The sequence below is a fragment of the Falco naumanni genome, chromosome W, assembly GCF_017639655.2.
Source record: "Falco naumanni isolate bFalNau1 chromosome W, bFalNau1.pat, whole genome shotgun sequence".
Classification (NCBI taxonomy): domain Eukaryota; kingdom Metazoa; phylum Chordata; class Aves; order Falconiformes; family Falconidae; genus Falco; species Falco naumanni.
The window spans coordinates 26,770,168-26,796,291 of record NC_054079.1 but is presented as its reverse complement, the minus strand read 5'-3'; the positions used below and the strand labels follow the sequence as shown (position 1 = coordinate 26,796,291).

General features: G+C 42.8%; 1 protein-coding gene across 4 annotated transcripts in view; it reads right to left on the bottom strand.

Moving 5' to 3' along the window:
- Nucleotides 1–26,124, bottom strand: part of LOC121080525 (protein Hook homolog 3-like) — a 159,947-nt gene that overhangs the window by 53,915 nt on the left and 79,908 nt on the right. For 2 of the 4 annotated variants that reach the window (XM_040578593.1, XM_040578594.1), the window contains exons 5-9: nucleotides 24,214–24,346; nucleotides 10,185–10,252; nucleotides 4,404–4,466; nucleotides 3,305–3,388; nucleotides 1,883–2,046 (exon numbers count right to left, since the gene is read on the bottom strand). In XM_040578593.1, the coding sequence (XP_040434527.1) occupies nucleotides 1,883–2,046; nucleotides 3,305–3,388; nucleotides 4,404–4,466; nucleotides 10,185–10,252; nucleotides 24,214–24,346 (512 nt within the window). The remainder of the gene's footprint in view (nucleotides 1–1,882; nucleotides 2,047–3,304; nucleotides 3,389–4,403; nucleotides 4,467–10,184; nucleotides 10,253–24,213; nucleotides 24,347–26,124) is intronic. The other 2 variants (XM_040578595.1, XM_040578596.1) reach the window with 2 other exon arrangements.

Sequence of the window (26,124 nt, the reverse complement as noted above, 5' to 3'; positions counted from 1 at the left end):
TCTGGATAGAGTGCTGGGCAATCACCAACCATATGAAATTTAACAAGGACAAATGCCAGATTCTGCACCCAGGACAGTGTAATCCTGGATGTATGTATAGACTGGAGAACAAGAGGCTGGAGCGCAGCCCTGCAGAAAAGGATTTGGGAGTTTTGGTTGATGGCAAGCTCAATATGAGTCAACAATGCACCTTGATGGCCAAAAGGGCCAACTGTATCCTGGGGTGCATCAAGCACAGTATAGCTAACTGGTTGAAAGAAGTGATTGTCCCACTATACTCAGCATTGGTGCAGCCTCATCTTGAATACTGTGTGCAGTTTTGAGCTCCACAATATAAGAAGGATATAAAAATGTTACAGTGCATCCAAAGGAGGGCACCAAAGATGATGAAAGGACTAGAGGGCATGACTTATGAGGAGCAGCTGAGGACAGTAGGTTTGTTCAGCTTAGAGAAGACACTGAGGGGTGATCTCATTGCTGTCTACAACTTCTTTGTGAGGGGGAGCAGAGAGGGAGGTGCTAATCTCTTCTCTCTGGTGTCTAGTGATAGGACATGAGGGAATGGATTAAAGCTACATCAGGGGAAGTTCAGATTATATATTAGGTAAAAGTTCTTCACTGAGAGGGTGGTCAAGCACTGGAACAAGCTCCCCAGGAAAGTGTTCATGGCCCCAAGCCTTCCAGTGTTCAAGAAGTGTTTGGATATCACAGTTAGATATATGGTTTAATGTTTAGGTTGCGCTGGGTGGAGTTAGGAGTTGGTCTTGATGATCCTTGTGGGTCCCTTCTAACTCAGGATATTCTATGATTCTCGCCTTGAGCCATTATTACCTTTCTCCATGATCATCATCCTCTCTAGAAACACCATAAACAAAGCCTTCTGATGCACAGTGAAAAGGAAACAACAGTCCAATGCACAACACCACACAGAATGGAGTTTTGCTCTCAAATGCCTTGCTTATTCAAAAACATTGAAGCAGATCACTTTTCTGATGCTTCCAATTCAATTACAGTTTCTACTTTGAAATATCACAAGGAAATGTGTGTGTCAATTGTGCTGGAAAGAAAAAAATCTGAGACTTCTCTATGATAATATTGGAAGTTCTTGCAGAATTTTTCATCCCCTTCCCCCCCCCCCCCGCTGCCTTTTGGGGCACAGAGAGTTTGAACATGAAAAATTTATCCTAGGGTTTATCCCAGGATTTTGTCCAGCTGTCCAACTCCCTTATACTGTCATCAATGTTGGCAGCCAGGCCTGATCTTCAGATGTTCTGAATGCTGCAGCTCTCAGTTTTTATTTTTAGATGCTATGCCTGTTCAGTTCTTCTGAAGAACCAAGTATTTTGACTAGCATGTGAAGAGTAGAGAACAAAGTCTCTGGTATGACAAACTCATCAATATATGTAGGAAAAGTTGCTTGAAGTTGGCAGTGAGTGAAAGGAATAATCAAGAGAAACTGACAAAACATGGTGAATGAGTGGAGAAGACAACTTGGTAGCACAAAGCACCATTGTGAATTTGATCCAAAATTAAAATAAAAAATAATAAAGATACACATAAAAAGGGATGCAGTCAAGAAAGAGGCATAGCAGCACTTAATTCAAGGAGTCCAGTTAATTCAAGCAGTTAATTCAAGGAGAATGGAGACAAGATGGTCAATGGGAGCCTTTCAGTATTTCAGTATTTTTGCATCATTTCAGTATTTAAAAAAAAATCCATATTTTTCAAAGTCTGAGCTTATAAACAGGTAGATCATAACAGAAACTTCACTACTATGGTTATTATCTCACCCGTTATAATTTAGCATAAATGCCAGTAGAACCAAAAGCATAGACGTCATACTGGCTGCCAACTGCAGTTTATCCACTTGTGGCTTTTTTACCTGAATGTTTCCTCTTGGAGGTGCTCTAATTGGGTCTGCAGCTGCAAGTGCCTACGACCTGCAGGGCTGTTGGGATCTTCTATAGAATCAGATTGATTCAAACGTTCCATCAGAATCTGGTTCTCAGCAAGTAAAATGCTCTTCTCATCTTGAAGTGCTGCAACCTGTTGTAATCAAAGAACAGAGTGGAATAAAGGAGCTGTTAGCTATAAAGAGCAATTTTTTGGTGCACACAGCAAAACATTAACACAATTCATAACTGGAAATGTCGAAGTTCACAAAACTATTTCACAGGAACACATTGTAACTTTAATACTTGATATTTGATGTAACCAATGTACTACAGCATTAGGGACAGGATTTACCATAAAGAAAAGAGCGTTCTTACCTTTATTTCTCAGAATTATCTAAAGAAAAATATCTTAGTTATCAAAGAAGATTACGTCACTGTATTAAAGTCTGCCTACTTTTAAAGCACCACTACCCCATGCACACACCATAGTAAGGTTTTTAAATGTTTTCCAAAGGAAACAATGTTTATAAAATCACACAGACCAGACTATTCAAGTCTCTCATGGCCATGCCTCTCCAAGAATTTTTTTATTCCAATGGCCAATTGCAAATGGACTTGAAACAAGAACAGAGGTCCCAAAGATGATTAAATTTCTGACAGCTTTATGAAAACAGGCAGTGGGGCAGAGAAGTCAAAGTGCTGTGATTCAAAGAACATCTGAAACGTAAGCTTATATTATTAGACACTATACAATCAAAATGTAGGTAGGAGGGGAAAAGAAAGAATATAAGTATCCCAAGAGAAAGGAAAGTTTTGATCAGAATTTGCATCCAACACAACAAAATCAACCAATGGTTGAACACAAATCAATAAGGCACAAGGCTTCATTAATTCCGGTCATTACTGCTTGGCTAAAAAAAAAAAAAAAAAAAAAAAAAAAAAAAAAAAAAAAAAAGCCAAATTATACACCAAAATAGGAATTGATTGAAATGGCTCTTCTGGGTTCCAGGTTTAATCTGTTGATGTCTTCCAGATCAGATATGCTCAGTTTACAGTAAAACTTAGTTTATGCACAGGTGATAGTATAGAATAACTTTGAGTTGGTTGTAACATTTTACTGAAATCATTATAGCAGCAAAACTCCTAGGATTTCTGTAACTCATGAGTTGAGCAATGCAGCTCATTTCTCACTTGAATGCAAAAAAACTTTGTCAGTACCAATAGCCTTAATGCTAACATAATTGAATCAATACAAGTGGGCATGCACTTTTTGCTCTGCTAAGATGAGTAAAGAAATACAGCAATTGAGGAATATTTTTTTAAATACAAAAGGTAGATTTAAACAATAAGCCCTTTCTTCAGCTGTCCAAGAATTAACATGCTTTTTTCTTGATTTAAAGATGACTTACTTGCATATCTAACTCATGACATCTCTGGGCAATTTCTTCTTTCGTTGCTAGGGCTTCATTTAATTCTTCTGTAGTTTTCTTCAACTATTACAAACAACAATCATTTTTAGTTTCATAAAATAATATCTCTATAAATGATATAGCAAAATTATGAATTATATGATTGTAAAGTCTTTTTTTACATTTATGTAATATTGATGTTTGGGGGAAAAAGAAAAGCAATTCTGCTTCTACAACGAAACAAAATAGCAAATGTAATCATTGTTTAATTTGTCTAACAAAGGTAAATATAGCTGAAGGTGATATTTGGTCTTGAAACAAAACATTGAAGTTATCACATTTATGCTGTAAACTGAGGGCCCCCCCAAACCAAACAGCTTAGCTCTGAAGAATCTATTGGCTCTGTACACTGGGAAAAAAAGCATCAATATCTCTTTTCTTTATAGATGCAAAGATTATATGATTTCAGTTTTTAATCTACTTTTCAAATACACAAAAGATTGGGATACACAAAGAATAACCAGTTAAGGTAAAACCTGTCTAGTCACTGGGAACTACTCTCACTGTACAACAGGGGAAACAATCAACACTGTAGTGGAGAAACCTACCCATCTGAAAAAAGACACTGAATCTTATAAGCAGTGTGGAAACATTCAGTTACATCTATTTAAGGGACTATATAATAATTAAAACACTTATATCATCCAATTTTCTGTATGAATGTGGTCAGGGAAATAAAGAAATACCTACAAGAAAATTGATCTGATAAAATATGCATGTAGTCAATGCATATGTATATATTTTATTATGCATAATAAATTTTAGATGGGCTTTCTACTTTTCACAGACAGGATCATAATCTTTCATTTTTAAGTTTACAAGGGACAGCTAACACAAAAATTAATTCCATCTACCAGAATTTATATATTTCAACATAGATAACTGTAAATCACAGTCAAGTTTTATTTTGTATCCATTATTCAAATTTTCCACAAAACTTTCCCACAATAGAAAAAGTTAGACTGCTTAACAATAAATCATAGTGATTAGGCACTGATTTCCTGTGATTAAAGGAAAAGAAACACCTCATATTAGATACCTGACGTTCAAGGTCAATGTAAGCATCATTTCCAAAAGAGACTGGAGACTCTTTACTCATCAACTGCAATTAGATTACATTAGATTAGAAAAAAGATTTATTTGCATATTAAAGGTAAGTTTCAATAAGAAATCAGGTTCATCTAACCTTTAGGAAAGCTTTTTTTTCTGACAACAGTAACATTTTTTACTTCATTTTTATGAGGTATATTAAAAAAGAATTACAGAAAGACATATTCAGGACTTAGAATATCTAAAATATGAAAAACATTACCTTACATAGTCATTCTCTCTTCTGAAAAAGCACATTCATTATCTATCATGAAAGCTACACTATCCTTTGCAGAGATCTGTATTTAAGCACCATTAGACTGGTGGCAGCTATTACATGGCAGGCAAGATAGCTCTCAAATTTGTCTGGAATTTGCAGATTAAAAGTTTATATTCTAGAATGAGTATTTTTGAAACAAGCATTAAAATTCTTTGTAATCTGACTAATCTGACTAGAAGAATGGTTTACAATGATTTTAGTGAGGAAAAAAATTATTTTCAAGTCATTACTTTCTTAAAAAGCCCCAAATTGACTGACATGCTTGTTGGGGGAAAAAAGTTTTCTTTTAGGAACCTCACCCACTCATCAATTACAATGGATAAATGGCTAGAAATAAATTTAAATAATACAAATATTTTGAGGTCAAACAACAACCCATCCCCAGCAAACAAATTGTCAGGGCAGGCTCAAAACAAGAAAAAAAAGACATAAGTTTGAAAGTTCTAGCAAGCAATAGCTTAAAGAGGCTGAGTTCTGACTGCTAGCCAGTTCTATTAGCTCCCCTGATAACACACCAAGGGAAGCTATAGACACAATATTTATAAAACATCTGGATAGCCAAGTAACTGACACCAGTTAAGGTGAAGTTAAGGTTTAAAGCAGTACCATAAGAAATTTTAAATATATATATAACAGATGTGTTGCAAATAGCTCAAAAAGAAATGTTTTCATACCCTGAAAAAAAAAACCACAAACCAAAAGTAAAATATCCCAAAACTTATGCAGGAAATCTGTCACTTGCCTGTTCCTGAAAACACTGACTTAAAGAGATAGAATCTTCTCCTCAGGGCTAATCACATAAGTGTTTGAGAATTTTGAAAATTTTGCATACCCTTGGTATGTTGAAACCAGCCTATTGCTGGTCCTGGTGCTACTGTTAGAAATGCTGAATGTGGTTCTGCTCTTGTTTAGAGTTAAGCAACTATCTGTGGCTACTCCAACTCCTGCAACAGGCACTGCAGCTACTCAGACCCCTGTGATGGGTGATGCAGAGGACCAACCCATGTCAGTATCAGTTGCCCCTATACAGAAGAAGAAATGGACACAAAAACCAGCTCATTTACTAAAGGAGGACGAAGCAAGGCCACCACAGGAACAGGAGGAAGAGGCAGAACACGAGGTAACCACTCTATCCCTATCCCTGAGTGAGCTGCAGGATATGCTAAAAGATTTTACCCATCATCCAGGTGAACACATTGTCACCTGCCTGCTTTGATGCTGGGATAATGGGGCTAATAGTTTGGAATTAGAGGGTAGGGAAGCCAAGCAGCTGAGATCACTTTCTAGGGAAGGGGGCATTGACAAGGTAATTGGAAGAGGGACAATAGTCCTCTGCCTCTGGAGGCTATCCCTGTCAAGCGTGAAGGAAAGGTATCCCTTCAAGGAGGATATTACATGTCGCCCATGCAAGTGGACTGCAATAGAGAGGTATCCAGTACCTGAGGGAATTCACCATGCTAGAGATGATTTATTATGATCCGAACAACATGCAGTTACCCACAGATCCAGATGAAGTCCAATAAACACGACCCATGTGGCGGAAATTTGTATGGAGCACACCGTCATGTGCCAACTCATTGGCAGTAATCAGCTGGAGAGACAAAGCAGCACCGACAGTGGATGAAGTGGTTCGCCAACTCCGAGAACATGAAGACAATATTTCTTCCTCCCTAGTCTTGGCTGTGGAGAAACTGGTCCAGTGACTTGATGAGGATATATTCTACTCCCCACCTGAACAGACCCGCATCTCAGTTATTGACAGTAAGCATCCTTTTCCTCAAGAGAGAGGATATAGAAGGTACACAACATGGCATAACCTGTGTTTTTACCTGCGGGACCACAAAGAGGACATGAGGAAGTGGCATGGAAAACCTACCTCAACCCTAGGGACATGAGTATGTGACTTACAAGGAAAACAAGCACAGATGGGTGTTTTTCCAGAAAGGTTGCTGCTCCAGTCTCCAGTGGGCAGTTTCCCAGACAGAGTGGAAGGGCTGATCTTACTCCTGATCCTATGGAAAGGAATTCTAATCCATTTTTACAGGAAGTAAGCAGACAGGGCTGCTCCACACTACATCTGTTTCACACCACTCACTGCCCTGGTGGAGAATCCTATGACCAGGACTAGAGGGGCCCTGCCTCCAGCCAGGTGGAGGAGAAGGACAATTGGGTTAGTCCAAATCCTTCTGATTATCCAAATAGTCCAAATCCTTCTGAAAGCCAGTTTTGCCATAAAACAAAGTAAGGTCAAGGGACCAGCACAGGAGGTCCGTTTTTTGGGAGTAAAATGGCAAGATGGATGATGTGAGAGCCCAATAGATGTGATCAACAAAAAAACAGCAATGTCTCCAACAACTAGTAAGAAAGAAACACAGGCTTTCCTAGGCATTGTGGGTTTCTGGAGAATGCACATTCCAAATTACAGTCTGATTGTAAGCCATCTCTATCAAGTGACCTGGAAGAGAAATGATTTCAAAGGGGGCCCTGAGCAATGAAAAGCCTTTGAATAAATTAAACAGGAGATAGTTCAAGCAGTAGCCCTTGGGCCAGTTCAGACAGGGCAAGGTGTAAAAAATGTGCTCTATACCACAGCCAGGGAAAATGGCCCTACCTGGAGCCTCTGGCAGAAAACACCAGGGGAGACTTGATGTGTGCCCCTAGGGTTTTGGAGTTGGGGATGCAGAGAATCTGAGGCCCACTATACTCCAACTGAAAAAGAGAGAATGGCCACTTATGAAGAGGTTTGAGCTGCTTCAGAAGTGATTGGTGGTGAACCACAGCTCCTTCTGGTGCCCCGTTTGCCAGCGTTGGGCTGAATGTTTAAAGGGAGGGTCTCCTCTACACATCACGCAACTGATGCTACATGGAGTAAGTGGGTCCCACTGATCACACAATGAGCTCGAATCAGAAATCCCAGTCATCCAAACATCTTGGAAGTGATCATCGACTGGCCAGAAGGCAAAGATTTCGGAATGTCACCAGAGGAGGTGACGCATGCTGAAGAGGCCCCACTGTATAATACATTAGCAGCTGGGGTTAAATGACAACATGGGGTTACATCAGGCTGGCAGCCAGTCACCAGTGGGGTTCCCCAGGGCTCAATGTTGGGGCCAGCATTCATTAATGTTTTTATATAGGTTCTGGTTGCAGGAGCCAAATGGACATTAAGTAAGTCTGCCAATGATACTAAAGTAGGAGCAGCTGTGGACTTCCTTGAGGATAGAGAGGCCTTACAGAGAGATCTGGATAGAACAGACTGCTGGGCAATCACCAACCATATGAAATTTAACAAGAGCAAGTGCCGGATTCTCCACCTGGGACAGGGTAGCCCTGGTTATATGTATAAATTGGGGGACAAGAGGCTGGAGAGCCGCCCTGAAGAAAGAGATCTTTGGGTTTATGGCAAGTTGAACATGAGTCAACAGTGTGCCCCAGTAGCCAAAAGGGCCAACTGTGCCCTGGGGTGCATTGAGCACAGCATAGCTAGCCAGTCAAGGGAGGTGATTGTCCCACTCTACACTGCACTGCTGTGGCCCCACCTTGAGTACTGTGTGTAGTTTTGGGTGCTTCAATATAAGAAGGACATCAAAGTGTTTCCAGATAAGGGTGACCAAGATGGTAAAAGGTCTCAAGGGCAAGACTTAGGAGGAGTGGCTGAGGCTACTTGGTTTGTTCAGCTTGGAGAAGAGAAGGCTGATGGGTGACCTCATTGCAGTCTACAACTTCCTCAAGAAGGCCAGTGAAGGGGAGTTGCTGATCTCTTCTCTCTGGTGACCAGCGATAGGAAATGGCTTGAAGCTGCATTGGGGTAAGTTCAGATTGGACATTAGGAAAAGGTTCTTCACTGAGAGGGTGGTTGGTCACTGGAACAGACTCCCCAGGAAAGTGCTCACAGCACCAAGCCTGTCAGAGTTCAAGGAGCATCTGGACAATGCTCTTAGTCATATGGTTTAGTGGTAGGTAGTCCTGTGAGGAGCAGGGAGTTGGACTCGATGATCCTTATGGGCCCCTTTCAACTTGAGATATTCTGAGTTTAATGAAAAAATTGTACAGTATATGGTCACTTATATAAAAGCAGTATAATACACTTCAGGAGCCACATAGGAAAGGTAAAGGAAGGGGAGCCCATTATCAAAACATTCTTTAAGTCAATGTACTGAGTTTATGGAGCAAGGTTTTGGTAGCAGGGAGGGCTGTAGGGTTAGCTTCTGTGAGAAGACGCTGAAAGCTGTCCCAAGTTGGACAGAACCAGTTCCAGCTGGCTCCAGGACAGACCCATCGCTGGCCAAAGCTGAGCCAATCAGCAATGATGGTAGCATGTCTGTGATAACACATTTAAGAAAGGGTAAAAAATGATGCGCAACAGCAGCTGAGGGAGAGGAATGAGAATATGTGAGAAAAACAATTCTGCAGTCACCCGGGTCAGTGAAGAAGGAGGGGGAGGAGGTGCTCCAGGAACCAAAGCAGAGATACCCCTGCAGCCTGTGGTGAAGACCATGGTGAGGCAGGCTTCCCCCTACAGCCTGTGGAGGTCCATGGTGGAGCAGATATTCACCCTGCAGGTTGTGGAGGACCCCATGCCAGAGCAGGTAGATGTGCCCTGAAGGAAGCTGTGACCCCATGGAGAGCCCACACTGGAGCAGGCCTTTGGCAGGAACTGTGGCCTGTGGAGAGGAGCCCACACAGAAGCAGGTTTTCTGGCAGGACATGTTACCCCGTGGGGGACCCACGCTGGAGCAGTCCATTCCTGAAGGACTGCACCCCATGCTGGAGGAACTCTTGAAGAACTGCATCCTATAGGAAAGACCCATGTTGGAGAAGATTGTGAAGGACTGTATCGTGTGCGTAGGGGGAGAACATGAGGAGGAAGGAGCAGCAGAGATGAAATGTTATAACCTGACTGTAACCCCCTATTGCCCTGTGCTGCTTGGGGAGGGAGGAGGTAGAGAAGTCGGGAGTGAAGTTGAACCTAGGAAAAAGGGAGGTGTGGAGGGAAGGTGTTTTTAGATTTGTTCTTATTTCTCATTACCCTACTCTAATTTAGTTGACAATATTTTAATTTTCCCCAATTCGAGTTTATTTTGCCCATGATGATAATTAGTAAGTGATCTCCCTATCCTTTGCTGGACCTATGAGCTTTTCCATTGTATTTTCTCCCCCTGTCCTATTGAGGAGAGGGAGTGATAGAGCAGCTTGGTGGGCATCTGGAGGCTAGCCAAGGACAACCTACCACAGCTGAGAAGATTTAAACTTCTCTAGAAGTGGGGCATGCAACCAAAGTTCTTTGATATGAAGAAGACTTGCTTGATTTGTTTTTCTAACTGAAAAGAGGAAAATATTCCTTGTAAAATTACAAACTCTGTGCCCCTTTTTCATCACAGTGAAAAAAAGTATATTTTTCTGCAATATTAAAAGGCTTAATTTCTACACACTATGGACACTCTAACATACCTCCTGAATGGCTGTCATGACAACATGTTGAACTGATTCTTCCATCATCATTATGGTCTGTATGTATTCTGAAAATAAGAGCATTCAGGTGTGTTACTAAATAGCTTGACAAAGTCACACAGAACATGAGATCAATAGTCATACCTTTCCTACAAGCTGAGCCCATGGTACAGATGAAACTGAAATTTGTAATTACCTTTCAGGTTTCAGGCCAGTCAGCAAACTCGAGAACACATAGGAAAAAAAAAGGTCTATTTAGACATAAATCAAGGCTCACTGGAACAGTACAATGTTTGGGTTTTTTCTGCCTATGATGGCCATTTTTAATTCCCCATTACCTCCTAAAAGAACTGTCTACTCTCCAAGTACATTTCTCCCTTTGTTCCTGAATTATTCAGGCAATAGAAGAACAGGGTCCAAGGATGGGCTGTCTTTTTCCATGACTTAGACTCCTTGTTCTGCCTTTATACAGCACCCTCATTGCACAGAATTTCCATATGAAGTCTTGAGAAAACACAGAACTAAGTACAATAAATGCTCTCCACGTTTTCACTTCTTTTTCTATATATAGATGTGACCTGTATTGGAAGCATGCAGTAGGAAGACTGAGTGGCTGGGATGTCAAATTCTCATGTATGGAGTCAGAGTTTGTGACTTGTCCAATATCATATGCATCGCAGCCAGGTATCATGACCTTTTTTTTTCTCCAAATGCCATGCATATAATTGCTATAATTTATCTAAGAGGAAGATGTTGGAAATTGGCCACCTCAAAGTAATTTAGAAGAGGCACGACAGTAAATACTCAAACTACATATAACTAGACTGTTTAGATGTCTGTATTACATATCACAGAATGGTCAGAGTTGGAAGGGACCTCTGGAGATCATCTAGTCCAACTCCCCTGCTAAAGCAGGTTCACCTAGAGCAGGCTGCACAGGGTCGCACCCAGGCGAGCTTTGAATGTGTCCAGAGAAGGAGACTCCACAGCTTCTCTGGGCAGCCTGTTCCAGTGCGCTCTGCCACCCTCAAAGCAAAGAAGTTCTTCCTCATATTCAGATGGAATATCCTGTGTTGCAGTTTGTGCCCATTGCCCCTTGTCCTGTTGCTGGTCATCACTGAAAAAAGTCTGGCCCCATCCTCTTGACACTTGCCCTTAAGATATTTGTAGACATTGATAAGATCCCCTCTCAGTCTTCTCCAAACTAAACAGGGCCAGCTCTCTCAGCCATTCCTCATAGGGGTGATGCTCCAATCCCCTAATCATCTTTGCAGCCGTCCACTGGACCCTCTTAGGTAGTCCCCTGTCTCTCTTGAACTGGAGAGCCCAGAACTGGACACAGTACTCCAGGTGAGGCCCCACCAGGGCAGAGCAGAGGGGGAGGATCACCTCCCTCAACCTGCTGGCCATGTTCCTCCTAATGTACCCCCAGGACAGCATTGGCCTTCTTGGCCACAAGGGCACACTGCTGGCTCATGGTCAACTTGCTGTCCACCATGACTCCCAGGTCCTTCTCTGCAGAGCTGCCTTCCAGCAGGTCAGCCCCTAGCCTGTACTGGTGCATGGGGTTGCTCCTCCCCAGGTGCAGGACCCTACACTTAGCTTTGTTGAACTTCATCAGGTTCCTCTCTGCCCAACTCTCCAGCCTGTCCAGGTCTTGCCGAATGGCAGCGCAGTCGTCTGGTGAATCAGCCACCCCTCCCAATTTTGTATCATCAGCAAACTTGCTGAAGGTACACTCTGTAGGACTGGAGCCAGTACTGATCCCTGAGGAACACCGCTAGCTACAGACCTCCAGTTAGACTCTGAGCTCTGCCATTCAGTCAGATCTCAGCCCACCTCAGTCTAACCCATTAATCTAACTCATCTAACCCATTAATGTTTAGACTGACAGGATATGTAAAGTTCAGGGAAAGATACATTCCTCACTAAGAAATGCCAAGCAGCTACCAAAATAAAGAATGAGAAATTTACACTTCTGTGATGAACGAACACACCCCTACAGTGGAAGAAGGATCAGAGGAATCATAGACTCATAGAATCATTTAGGTTGGAAAAGACCATTAAGATCATTGAGCCCAACCATAAACCTAACACCTGAAGAATGCTGAGCTCAGGGAAGAATGTAAGGAATGATCACCAATTACTGTAAAGAAAGCTCAACTTATCTCAACACAAGGGGGACTGGAGGGTAGCCTTTGTTTTATCTACAAGGCTGTACCAGTGGGTCATCAGGTTGTATAAACAGCCTTCCCTGAGATACTTTGTAGAAAGTAATGGCTTCCCTGAGCTAGCCCGACCAACATGGGGGGAAGTGTATACGTGCCTCAGCCCAACAAAGTAGAAAAACTGGACAACTAATAAAATAAACTTTGAGGAGAGCAATGGGTTTGAGTTAACTTCAAAACACATTCTTTCCAGGGGACACCCAGTGTTGTGACAGTGAGCATAGAGAGATCGGTAATGGGAATCACATCTGTATTGTGATTCAACTGTATGTTGCAATTGCTATATTATGCTTGTATTGTGATTTCAGTATATTGCTGTATCACTCTGCTAAATCAAAATCCCACGTAACATCAAATATCTTCAAATAAGTAAATTTTATATTAAACATTAAACCCTCCTTGTGCGGAATATCTAAAATAACTTGGTCAGAGAGTATTTGACTGATAACTTCAGAGATGTTAACTAAACAGTCAAGTGGAAGAGAGATGGCTTAAATTAATAGTTATTTATGTACTTACAGAAGGGAAAACACTTGTGTCCTAAATAAGAGGATGGCCAGACTTTCTCCTGCTTAAGAGAAGAAAAATAGTAGTTTCAGGATGAGAGATTAAAGCAATTTAGAACCCTGAGAAAAATGGAAAGAGGAAATAAACATAAAAGCTAAGATACACAATACAAGAGGAAGACAACACTCTTCAAAACCTATCTGCCATTTTGCCAGAAAGGAAACAGAAGTGAGGTGTATTAGGGAGAGACAGCCTTTGCTAGATCCTTATCGTAAATACAGTAAGCATAGCTTTTTCTTTCACTTATCCACCTACATCTTTTTTTAAAAGACTCTTGCAACTTAACCCCATATCTGCTGGAGGAACAACACAACAGAGCATAAGCAATCCAGGAGGTTCCTGGAGTGCATCAATGTCAACTTCCTGACTCCAATGACAGAGGAAACAGTGAGGAGAGGTGCTCTGCTATACCTCATACTCAAAACCAAGGAAGGACTCATGGGGGCTGTGAAAGTCAAAAGCAGCCTTAGCTGAAGTGACCATGAGATAGTAGAGTTCAGGAAACTGAGAGGAGGGTAACAAATAAGATCACAAGACCAGACTTCAGGACAGCAGACTTTGGTTTCTTCAGGGATCTGCTTGGTAAAGTCCCATGGCATTCTCCTAGGATGTGGTGGGAAACAGGGGCCAAGAAAGTTGGATGATACTGAAGGATCACTTCCTACAAGCTCAAAATAGCTCCATCCCAATGAATATGAAGTGAGGCAAAAAATCCAGGAAGCCTGCATGGATGAACAAGGAGCTCCTGACAAAATTCAAACACAAAATCAAAAAATAGAGAAGGTGGAAGCAGAGACAGGTACCTTGGGAGGAATACAGAGACATTAACTGATCATCCAGGGAACAGCAAGATAGGACTTCAGGAATCCCATTTCCAAGAGATCAGGGGAAAACTCTGGAGCAAGGAAGACATACACTTAGCAGAAGAGGATCAGGTCAGGGACTACTTAAGCAAACTGGTCATACATAAGTCCATGAGCACTGATGGGATGCAACCACAAGGGCTGAGGAACCTGGCTGATGTCATTCAGAGACCACCCTTGACAATCTTTGAAGAATCATGGTGAAGTGCCAGAGGACTGCAGGAAAACAAATATCCCTTCCTATCTTCTAGAAGGTCAGGAAGGAAGACCCAGGGAACTACAGGCTGGTCAGCCTCATCTCCATCCCTGTGAAGGTGATGGAGCAGCTAATCCTGGAAACCATTTCCAGGCACATGAAGGACAAGAAAATCATCAGGATTAGTCAGCATGGCTTCACCAAGGGGGAGTCATGCTTGACCAACTTGGCAGACAGACTTGTGTGATAAAATGACTGGCTTGGTGGCATGAGGGGAGAGCAAGTGGGTGTTGACTACCTTGACTTGAGTAAGGCCTTTGACACTGTCTCCCATAAGATCCTCTTAGAGAAGCTGTATGGACTGGATGAGCAGACAGTGAGGTGGATTGAAAACTGGCTGAATGGCTGGGCCCAGAGGGTGGCGATCAGTGGCACAAAGTCTAGTTGAACACTAGCAACTGGCAACATACCCTAGCGGTCAATACTGGGTCCAGTCCTGTTCAACATCTTCATTCATGATCTGGATGACGGGTCAGAGTGTACCCTCAGCAAGTTTGCTGGTGACACAAAAGTGGGAGGGGTGGCTGATATGCCAGAGGGTCATGCTGTCATCCAGAGGGACTTCAACAGGCTGGAGAAATGGGCTGACAAGAACGTCATACAATTCAACAATGGGAAGGGCAAAGTCCTGCACCTGGGGAGGAACAACCCCAGGCACCCAGTACATGCTGGGCACCACCCAGCTGGAAAGCAGCTTGGCAGAAAAGAACCTGGGGGTCCTATTGGACAGCAGGTTGAACATGAGCCAGCAACGTGCTGTACTGGGTCTGGCTGGGACACAGTTAATGTTCCCCATACCAGGACACCATAGTAGCCCTCGTAGTGCTGTGCTTTGTTTTTGTAGCTAGAACAGTGTTGACAACACACCAGTGTTTTGGCTACTGCTGAGCAGCGCTCCCACAGCAACAAGACTGTCTCTCCAAACTCCCCCCACAAAGGCCAGTAGGCTGGGGCTGGGCAAGAGCTTGGGGGGGATATAGATGGGACAGCTGACCCAAACTGACCAAAGAGATATTCCATACTGAGGGAAAGGGTTAAAGAAATTTTAGTAGATCTAATTGCTTAACAATTATCTAGATTGTTGTTGATAAATAATGCTTTGTTTTACTAACCATTGTGTAAATTAACTGAAGCAAGGAGTCTACAGTTCCTCCTGAAGGACAGTTCTTGATGAGAAGTAGCTAAAACCAACTCTATAATTTGGACAAAGACCAAGGAACAACTGAGTCTGCGCAAAGAGAAAAGGTAAAATGTTCAGAGCGAGGGAAACTACCAAGCTTCATCCCCACAAAGAGGCACCACACAAGCACAGTTGGGAGGGACTTATGGAAATGACTTCTTGGAACTAATTTTAATATGAAGTGGGATGGGTCATGAATATGTATAGGCATATTTGGAAACCTTATGTATATGCAACATTTGATTGTATAAATTGAGACAAGTTGTTGCCGCCCCAGGTGTGCACGGCTTTGGAGGGGTGACACACACACACACCCCCCCCCCGTGCTGCCCAGCGCTAAGTAAACATACCTACTTTACAATCTCATAAGATTGTGGAGTCTGATTCCACATATCAGTACCATATGAAGTAGTGTTCTGCAATAAAAGCTAAGGGAAAGGAGGAAGAGGAGGGTGTTGGAAGAAGGGTTTGCCGGAGTCAAGAAGACGCTCAATATGAGTTATGCATCTTGCTCAACTTTATTAGTTTCTAACACTACTTATACAGAACCGATACACATGCATATTCGTAAAGCAGAAATATAATTGGTTAGTAGTCTCTAAACGCGCGCGGTTCTCACACCCCTAATTATCATGACTAAAATAAGCATTCTATCCATGTAGCTAATTGTGTTGCTGTGCTTCAGCCTTGTAGTTTGTTACTCCCTATTTTCCCATACCAGTCCCTATCTTTCTTGGCCCTGCACCTGCTTTCCCAGCAGCTGTAGCTTGTTACAGCCACGGCCTGTTGGCACAACATAATTACTCGGTCTCAGCATTCAAGAATAGCTCAAGGCTACCTTTCTTGTTATCTTCAGCACAGCAACTTCAGTACAATTCTGATTACAGGCCTATTCTAATACCAGGCCTGGATTGTGCAGATCTTCAGAGATTCTAAGGCCATGCTTCTGCAGCCATTCTTCTACAATTCCCCCTTTTTTCTTTTGCACAAGCCAGGCCTGATTGGTTATGTTAAAAACTACTCTCTTTAAACAAGAAAAAACACAGCTAAAAACTAAAAGCATTACAATAATGATTATAACAAAGCGTATTCCTTCCGTCAATAACGTCTTTAACCAACCTGTTATGCCCAATCCTCTCAACCATTCATCAAAGGGATTATCATCAGCAAGAATATGCTTCATGTTTCCCTGCAGTTGTGACAAATTCTTGTGGATAGATATGGAATGATCGGAAAGGTTCACACAACACATCCCTTCAAAATCCTCACAACCGTGTCCATGTGCTAATAACAAAAAATCTACTGCAGCTCTATTTTGTAACGTAGCATGCCTAACACTACGTCAAGCGATAACGAACTTAAAATCTGCGATGTAAGATTAAATTGCTTCTCTCCCCAAAACACTATCCTTCGTATATTCTTAGTGTTTAATGCAGCCATTGTTCCCAGCATAAATATGGAGGCTAAGACATTTGTTGTTACAGACTGCAGATTGACTCGGTCATTACATGTTTCATCAAAGGTGCGCAGTGCCCTCCATGATCTATGAAATTGTGGAGTCATTTTCAATAAGTCTTTCATACGTGGAGCAAACAAAGTTAAATGCCCTAAATAACATGGTCCAACGACAGGATTCAAAGGAATCCCTGGCCATGCTCTATCTCCACATATCAAAAAGACTCCCGGTGGCAACTGATAGCCCCCTGATACATTTACATGTAAGCCTCCAGCTTTCAGTTCACCCCAATTAGGTGAACCGGTTAAATTTTGAAACCTTGTATCAAACTCCCATTCACCTTGACGTGCTACCCACAATCGCCACGGTTCACCAAACCAAATTACTCCAGTGCCATTTACAGGTTGAAGTGGTGGTACCGTGTCCTCGCATTCTGGCATTCCCGTTGCAGTCACATTAACGTATTTAACGGGCGTAATGCTACCTAATAGGTCTAACTCCTGCAATGGCAAATGATATGGTGGATTCAAATTCTCAATAACCGTTTTCTGCCACGCTGCATTACACATAGAAGGCCAAACAAATTGCCCATTCGGACTCATACATGTACCATTCTGATTGGAAGTCAGATCCACTGTTTTAACATTCCAAAACCCCATCAAAATCTGTTTCATTCTCTTGCAGGGGAATACCAATTAAACAAGTTCTAAAGTGTTTGTCTGCTTGCTGCAAACTTAAACAAAAGTCTGTTACCCCCGTGATATTTGCCCATGTCACCCATATGTTTGTTCTAGGCAAGATGTCAAAAATACTTTGGCCAATGGGTAAAAAATTCATCAAGACCGTAAACCAAGTCCACCACTTAAACATGTTTAGTCCTACAATTTCCACCTTTTTTTTTTTTTTTTCATTCCACCCCACAAATCTGTGCTTTCACAGATTCTGATGATGTATACTGTCTCCAATCAGCATGGTATTACACTAGTTGTATGCTTTCCCTTGTTTCATGCCCGGTTACTAATCAAACACATACACTCTTTTCACCGTTTGCGTTTAAGCTTTGGCTTACAGAACCATTTTACCCCACATAGCATACATCGGCACAATACCCACGGGTTACATCCCTTGCAACACAGACAGTTCATTCCATCTGCTCGCTCTGAGTCTTCTCTTCTGTCTTCTGATCTTGACATACAGGTCGCACAAACTTGCTAGGGACCCATATAGGTCCTTTATTTTTGGAGATACAAAAGTAACCTCTACCAATAAATAACACCGGATTAGGTCCTTCCCATACACCTGAAGCCATATTTTTATACAGAACATTCAAACCAGGAACTGTAGTTGTTTGGTTCCCTCGCGCTGTTTGGTGATGTATAACAACAGGTGGTCCCTCTCTATCCTCCATAAGGGAGAGATAGTTTAAGGTAAACAACACCTTAGTCAACCGTTTAGTTACATCTATGTCCTGCGATACTTTCTGTCTCTGAAGATAATCCTTCAGGGTACGGTTTGCCCTTTCAACAACTGCTTGCCCTGTTGGGGAGTGAGGAATCCCTTCGACGTGTTTAATTCCCCAAGCTGTCATAAACCTAGCGACTCGTTGACTACTATACGCTGGACCATTGTCTGTCTTTATTTCTACAGGTACTCCCATGACAGCAAAACAAGACATTAAGTGTCTCTCCACATGTAATGCCTTTTGTCCGGTTTGTGCAGTGGCCCATATAAAATGAGAATAGGTGTCAATTGTTACATGCACATACTTAAGCTTCCCAAAGTCGGGTACGTGTGTTACATCCATTTGCCAAACCTGAAGTGCCTTCAGACCTTTTGGGTTAGTGCCCACCCCTAAACCAGGTCCATGATGACTACAAGGAGGACAGGAGCAGACAACACCCTTTGCATCTGCTATGGGTATTTGATACTGTCGATGTAAAGACTTTGCATTCTGATGAAACATCTCATGGCTGTTACGAGCTTCTTCAAACTTACTTTTTGGAGGAGTTATTGCCAGATAGCTGATTGCTTCATCAGCTCTAGCATTACTTTTGCCCAACCCAATGGTCCACTGATGACTTCTAATATGCATAATACAAAATTCATGTTTTCTCTGTCGAAGAGTACTACGCAGTTGTATAAACATGTCACCAAGATGTTGGTTCTTTGTCTCTCTCAACAAGGCATCTTAAATGCACTGTACTACACCAACTATGTACAATGAGTCTGATACTATGTTTACAGGTGTGTTATTCCAGCTTCCTAATGCCCAACACACTGCTTTCAGTTCTAAGGTTTGAAGGTTGTCCCGTGGTTCACCAGTGATCACTTGTTTCTGCCACTGATTATCGGATTGCCAAACACACGCAGCCTTCTTCATCTTTCGTCCTGCATCTGTGAACACCGTTGGCCCGTCAACTGGTCTTTTTGAGCATAACGGTCTCGCAATCCACTGATAATGTTCTAACATCTTCCAGAGAGGTCCTTTTGGCCGGTTGTTGTGTACAACACCTGTATAACCCATCAAGGCTTCCTGTATGGCTGTTGAATGGCTCAGAAGCCATTCATAATCATCACCACGGACTGGAATACTGATAACTGCCGGTTCAGTCCCATCAATTTCAACAATCCTGTCTCTTCCTTTTCTCACCAAGGCCGCTACTGCTTCAGGGCGACTTAAAATACGATGTCTGGGTTGCAATGGCAAAAAAACCCACTCTAAAACGATCGCCGTATTTTCCCCCTTTTTCTTTTGCCATTGCAAAATGAGGGCAAAAGGTGAAGTGGCAACATTACAAACCAAAAAAGATAACGGATGATTTGCCATTCGGCGACCACACCAGCCAGTCTGATTCTTGCGGGACATAACTTCCAGGGCAGCCCGCTTTTCTGGTGAACAAGTTTGAGGACTGTTGGCTTCGGTGCCATGCAACCAGGATCGGAACGGTTGCAAATCATTGTTAGTGAGTGTCATCAGGGTTTAAGGGAATCGTGAAAAAGACAGAACAGTCTTTCAAGTCTATCACAACAATTTGCCAAATCTGAGGGATCAGCATAAAAGGTGGAAGAGCAGGTTGCAACACTCCCATCGCTAAAATCTGATCATTAATCTTCCATAAATCATGTCCCAGTTATGTGCATCAAGATTATTAATCAGTACTGGACAAGCTAACGAGCTGGTCACCTGCCATTCTTCCTCCAAAATAGCATCACGAATAACACCAGACCAACACTGTAGAATTGGATCTTTTCTCGAGTTCAGCATCGGTGGGGTAGTTGGGCTAAATGGAGGAATTACAGGTATTGAAGCAGTAGGCAGGTTCATTTTAACTCGCTTTACCAGGTTTCTTAATTTATCTATTACCTCCTGTAAGGATTTCTCTGTATTGTTATCACAAGGTTTCTCTCCGCCTTCCTCCTCAGACCCGTCCGATGATGTTTCAGGACGAGGAGGAACTTTTGGTTTGTCCGCTGCCTTATCTAAAAGCTCCAGCACTGTTGAACACGCAGGGGCGGACATACCCTTCATAGGATGAGTATGCCCAACTCCGAAAAGCGTAGCCAAGAGAGAAGGCTTAGGTGAATCACCCTTCTGCTCCACCGGATTTTCTACACATCTCTCCCCAACGCTTTTATGGCTGCTGCCGCTAGGCTTTGTTTTGGTTTTTTTTCCACTTTCATAGTTTCCAGAGTGTTAACTATCGACCACCACGTCACTCCTAACGCTTTTCCCACTTCTCTCCATTCCGCAATACTAAACAATAACGCGGGCTCGGGGATCTTATTCTTTTTTCGTGCCCAGCGAACTAAGGTCTCCACTTCTGTCTCTTTAACGCCCGCCCCTCTCAAGGAGGATGCCAGTTAACAGTTTAATTGCCGCATCTAATTCCATCGCGGTCTTCTCAGAGCTCTCCCCTTTTACAGAAAGGATATCAGCGCGGACAAGCCCGACCGCAATTTACTCGTCGCAGCCTTCCGTAGTGCCCCCCTCTCACAGAGAGGAATTTAGCGTAGAGTCCTGCCACAATTTACTCTACGCGGTCTTACCACCGGCGGGGGTGCGATCTGCAGCTCCACACCGAACTCTGGACTCCACTTTTCGCCAGCAGCTGGGGGGATCCGTGGCAGTGGGTGGGCGGGCGAGCGGGGGGAGCTGCGGGGCACGGCACAGCACGCTGGCGGGGCGCGGGGAACTGTGCTGGTGTAAGAAGCAATCTGGCTAGCAAAGTACAGTCACTGGGTGTCATGATTTCAGAGTCAAACAAATAATTCAGCAGGTGTTTGACTGGTTCAGATTGTAATTCATATTGTGTAACGGCTTGTCGTAGCTGCTGCATAAACTTCCAATCAAAAGGCTTCCATGCTGCGGCTGCTGAACCATCTGGTAAAGTGGTGGTCCGCACCGGACATGCAACAGCAGAAGCAGCCTGCCACTCTCCCTCCAATATATCGTCTCGTATAACCCCAGACCAACAACTTTGGGGAGCGGCAGGCTGGAGGATAACGCCTTCCTGGGTCAGGATCTGAACATCACGACCGGCAGTAGGCAGATGGCATTCAGTCAATTGCTGCTGCAAGCAGTTTAGGGTCCGGTCGGAGGATTTGGTTCGGAGATGGGGGATCGGGGCAGGTGCAGGTGGGGTGAGTTCATTTTCTTTATCAGACTCCGCGTTCTCATTCAGAGGCGCACTCGGACCCGCCGTAGTACCCTCGTCCTCATCTAGTGGGGGGGCGGCTCTCAGTAGCTTTCAGGGCGGCACAAAGCACCCGTTGCGGCGGCACCCTCCGGAGATGGTGTCGGGTGTAACAGCTCTGTCACAGTGTTTTTAATGGGCACAATTATGCCTTTTGCAGACGGAGCGCCTAGACCAAATAATTGGGTAGACAGCGACTCGGTTTCCCGACTGAGGAGGTCTGAGGCAGCCATAGCCATTTTTTTTTCCGCAACCAGGGATCGTAAATGGTTTATGACCTCCCGGCAGGCAGTCCCCAAGTCCTTGGCCGACTTGCTGCCGCTAAGGATCGCATCGCAAAGGGAATCCCCGACCTCTCGCCACTCAGTCACACTAAACAGCAATTGCGGGTCTTTTAAGAGTCCGTTTTCAGTCGCCCACCTACAGAGCTCATGGAGCTTCTTAGTGCTCACGCTAGCCTCTCGCTTAGCAAGAATATCAGTTAATAGCGTGAGTGCCACCTCCCTTTCCATTATCGAAGGAAAAAAGTTTTTACCGGTGCAGGTCCGCGCACGACGTCAATGCCGGATTCAGACGCCTTTACTCCTTACGGACGTCTTCCTGCTCGAACTCTTCACAGCGACTCTCAATTTTGCAAAGCCCACCATCGCGATGCAAAGGCAGAGTTTTTCCAGCAATTACCAGCTTTCCCGTCGTTCGGGCGCCAATTGTTGGAAGAAGGGTTTGCCGGAGTCAAGAAGACGCTCAATATGAGTTATGCATCTTGCTCAACTTTATTAGTTTCTAACACTACTTATACAGAACCGATACACATGCATATTCGTAAAGCAGAAATATAATTGGTTAGTAGTCTCTAAACGCGCGCGGTTCTCACACCCCTAATTATCATGACTAAAATAAGCATTCTATCCATGTAGCTAATTGTGTTGCTGTGCTTCAGCCTTGTAGTTTGTTACTCCCTATTTTCCCATACCAGTCCCTATCTTTCTTGGCCCTGCACCTGCTTTCCCAGCAGCTGTAGCTTGTTACAGCCACGGCCTGTTGGCACAACATAATTACTCGGTCTCAGCATTCAAGAATAGCTCAAGGCTACCTTTCTTGTTATCTTCAGCACAGCAACTTCAGTACAATTCTGATTACAGGCCTATTCTAATACCAGGCCTGGATTGTGCAGATCTTCAGAGATTCTAAGGCCATGCTTCTGCAGCCATTCTTCTACAGGAGGGGGCATTCATTATTAAGGCATTTGTCTTCTGGAGCAACCACTACATGTATTGAGGCCCTACTTCCCAGGAGGTGGATGGACATTGCCTGCCAATGGGAAGCAGAGAATATTTTTTTTTTTTGTTTCCTTTGCTTTTCTTATTAAACTGCCTTTATCTCAACCCATGAGTTTTTAATCTTATTTTGTCCCGTCCCTGTCCATCCGTCCCGTCCCCCCCCGTCTCTACTGAGGAGGGGAGTGATAGAGTGGTTTGGTGGGCACCTGGCAGCAGCAAATAGGGGAAATGGTATCCTGGGCTGCATTAGGACAAGTGTTGCCAGCAGGTCGAGGGAGGTGATCCTTCCTCTTTATTCAGCACTGGTGAGGCCACACCTGGAGTCCTGTGTCCAGTTCCAGGCTCCTCAGTACATAAGAGATATGGACCTACTGTAGGCTGCAAAGGGGATGGAGCCAGGCTTTTTTACAGGAGGTTCCATCTGAACATCAGGAAACCCTTTTTTACTGTGAGGGTGACTGAGCACTGAAACAGGTTGCCCCGAGAGGTTGTGTAATCTCCATACATGGGGATGTTCAAAAGCCATCTGCACATGATCCTGGGAACCATCTCTAGGTGGCCCTGCTTGATCAGGGACATTGGACTTTATGACCTCCGGAGGTCCCTTCCAACCTCAACCATTCTGCGATTCTGTGATTTTAAGTGTTATTAATTACTTTTTGTATTTTTACCTGAATTCGACTGGAGTTAAACATAATTTAAGGGAACTGGATAACAATAAGACATCACACACCCAAGGATGTGACAAGGGCCCTGGAACACCTTAAGAAATGCTTTTACCATTTAGCAAATACTCTGCCATATATGGCGAGAAACAGAATGGGTCCCCATTTTACTTTGTAGGTCAGGTAAGGAACTGGCACCACAGAAGCCAGAGGAGACAGAAGTGTTTTCCACTAACTGCTGAGGTGGTATTTAGTAGCTTAAATATAGGCCTCTAGTGAGAGTTTAGATGTCCTTGGGATATCCTGCCTGGACTCCAGCTACTGGTGCAGAAGTGCACTATCTCCCATACTCCAGTGCTAACCCTGTGCAGAAGTCTCAGAAACCCTAGTGTCTCAATTGTCAGTAGATGGCATGTGGTGACAATGAAGGCTCTCTGACATGCATTAAGATACTGGGATACATTCCTGAATGCAAGGGTCACAGCGAAGGATGTGTAAATTACATTTGTTGATTCTTCACTTCACAGAGCTACCTCACACATGAATAGTTAAAGGTTGGGGGCGAGACTTTTCATTTGTGAATTCCCTTTTCAGCTCAGGGAACCCAAACTAAAAATATGCATATTGAAAGCAAAACCAATTCCACATTTCCAGCCTGTACGCTTAGTAAAGCTCATAATATAACATCACTTATTGCCTGTAAAATAAAGTAGTATTATGATTTAGAAAAAGTAAACTTGTGTCTCATAGCAGCGTATCGTTTTCCCTCAGTGATTTAAAAAGTAAGTTAGATTTTCATTAACTACCCTAGAAGCAAAACATACTTTCAAAATTTAATACCTTGCTTCTGTTCACAATTCACAGCACATCCCAAAATAAGCTGAAGCATTCTCCCAAGCTCTGCAGCATCAGAGTGCTCTCCAATCAGGTTAACATCAGGAAGAGTGAAGTCATTAATCTGTTGCCCTAGAATCTGCATACATATGTACATCACTATAAATACGTACACATGCATTACAAAATACAAAGATGATTCAGAGGCAATAGGAAGCACTTACTCTAATTTGGCATAGTTTTCAAATCCATCTTTAAAGAAACTAAAAAAAATTGCACCAGCTCATATATGCATTTCAAAATATAAACTCATCCTTATCACTTGACAAAGGTGACATTTTGGAAAGCTGTCTCAACTAATAACAAAGTTTTAGTTTCAAGCTTATCAAGAACAAGATTTGTCCAGGTAAGGAAAGGTAACGTAGGTAGGCCTAAAAAAAGCTAATCAACAGCACTTGATGAATTAATTATTTTTAAGATTTTCATTAAAATTATCTAATGCCTAAAAGCTTTCCATCTGGAATAAAGTAAGTCTGAATTCCTAAATCATACCATTGCAAAGTAAGAAATGTTTTACTTCAATAAAAGGCATCTAGCATGAGTGAATAATAAATCTCAGTTTGTAAAACACTTGGTCTAAAAGTTTTGTAAGTCTAATCTAAGGATACTTAGCACGTCCAGAGCCAAAACCAACTAATTTTTCAGCCACGAGTAAAGGACCTGACCTAGTGGTACAACATGCAATTAAAGAGAGTAAATGTAAATACAAAAAGAATGAAGAGAAAGCATGAGAGGGTGAGAAAAGGTATCTGCGGCGGGGGGGTGGATCACGATGACTGTGAGAGAAGTGGTGAGTGCAAAAGAGCCAGAGTGAGAGAGAAGGTGAGGGAGAGTAGGCAAGAGAGGGCAAAAAGGTGAGCAAAGCAGTGAGAAGGAGTCTAAGAGAAGGCGAGAAAGAACGAGAGAGGGAAGGCAAAAGAGAAGACGAGAGAGAAAGGGAGGTAGAGCTAGGAAGAGAAGGTGGGTGCAGGAGAGAAGGTGGACTAGAAAGAGAATGCAGGCAAGTGAGTACAAGGGGTAGAGGGAGGCATGATGAGAGAGAGGGGGCACATGGAAGTGAAAGAGTCATTTAGGATTATGGAATAAATGTAACTGACAATTTTAATACTGCAACGAAACTCAATGACATATACAACAAAAGGAAGGTTAGGCTCCAGAATAAATGTCTTGTGATGAAACAGACACCTTTCATTTATTTGAGGAAAATTGAGCAGAATATTTTACAAAAAGTATGAAAGTTTGGAGTCCAAAGCTGCAAGATTCCAGGGGCCTCCTTTAGCTTGTTGTTCTTCCATATTATAATAGACAAGACAACCAGTGTAGAGAGAGATTACTGAGAGACTTTTCTCTTTCAAGCAAGAAGTTATGACACTTCTCTAAAATTAAATAAATTGTCATAAAAAAGCTTTTCAAAGGTTTTTAGCTGCACCAGGTAAAACCCAAGCATTTTTCTCACCTATACTGTGTAAAAGGGCTTTGCAGCGGCAGGGAGAAAGACCCTGGTAACAAAAGTATAAATAAGGCTAAGTAGCAGAATCAAATACGTATCTGCTGTTGCCAAAATCATCACTACAGTAGGGGGCATGTGTTTGTGTCACACTTAACACACTTGTAGATTTATATTTGTGCAATTTAGTAAATCAATCATTATTGCTTGCTGACTTAGGTAATAAAGTTGTTAGACTCCTAACAATCATATATACCAACTAGCTGAAAAGGAGCTGCCATAGTTCTGTCATAGCTATACTAACATTCTATGACTGAATGATTTTAATTATAGTTATCAGTATTCATTAATTCAGAAGCTAAAAGCAAACTGTTCTTTGAAGAACAGTGAAGATGTGTGTACCAAAAGAC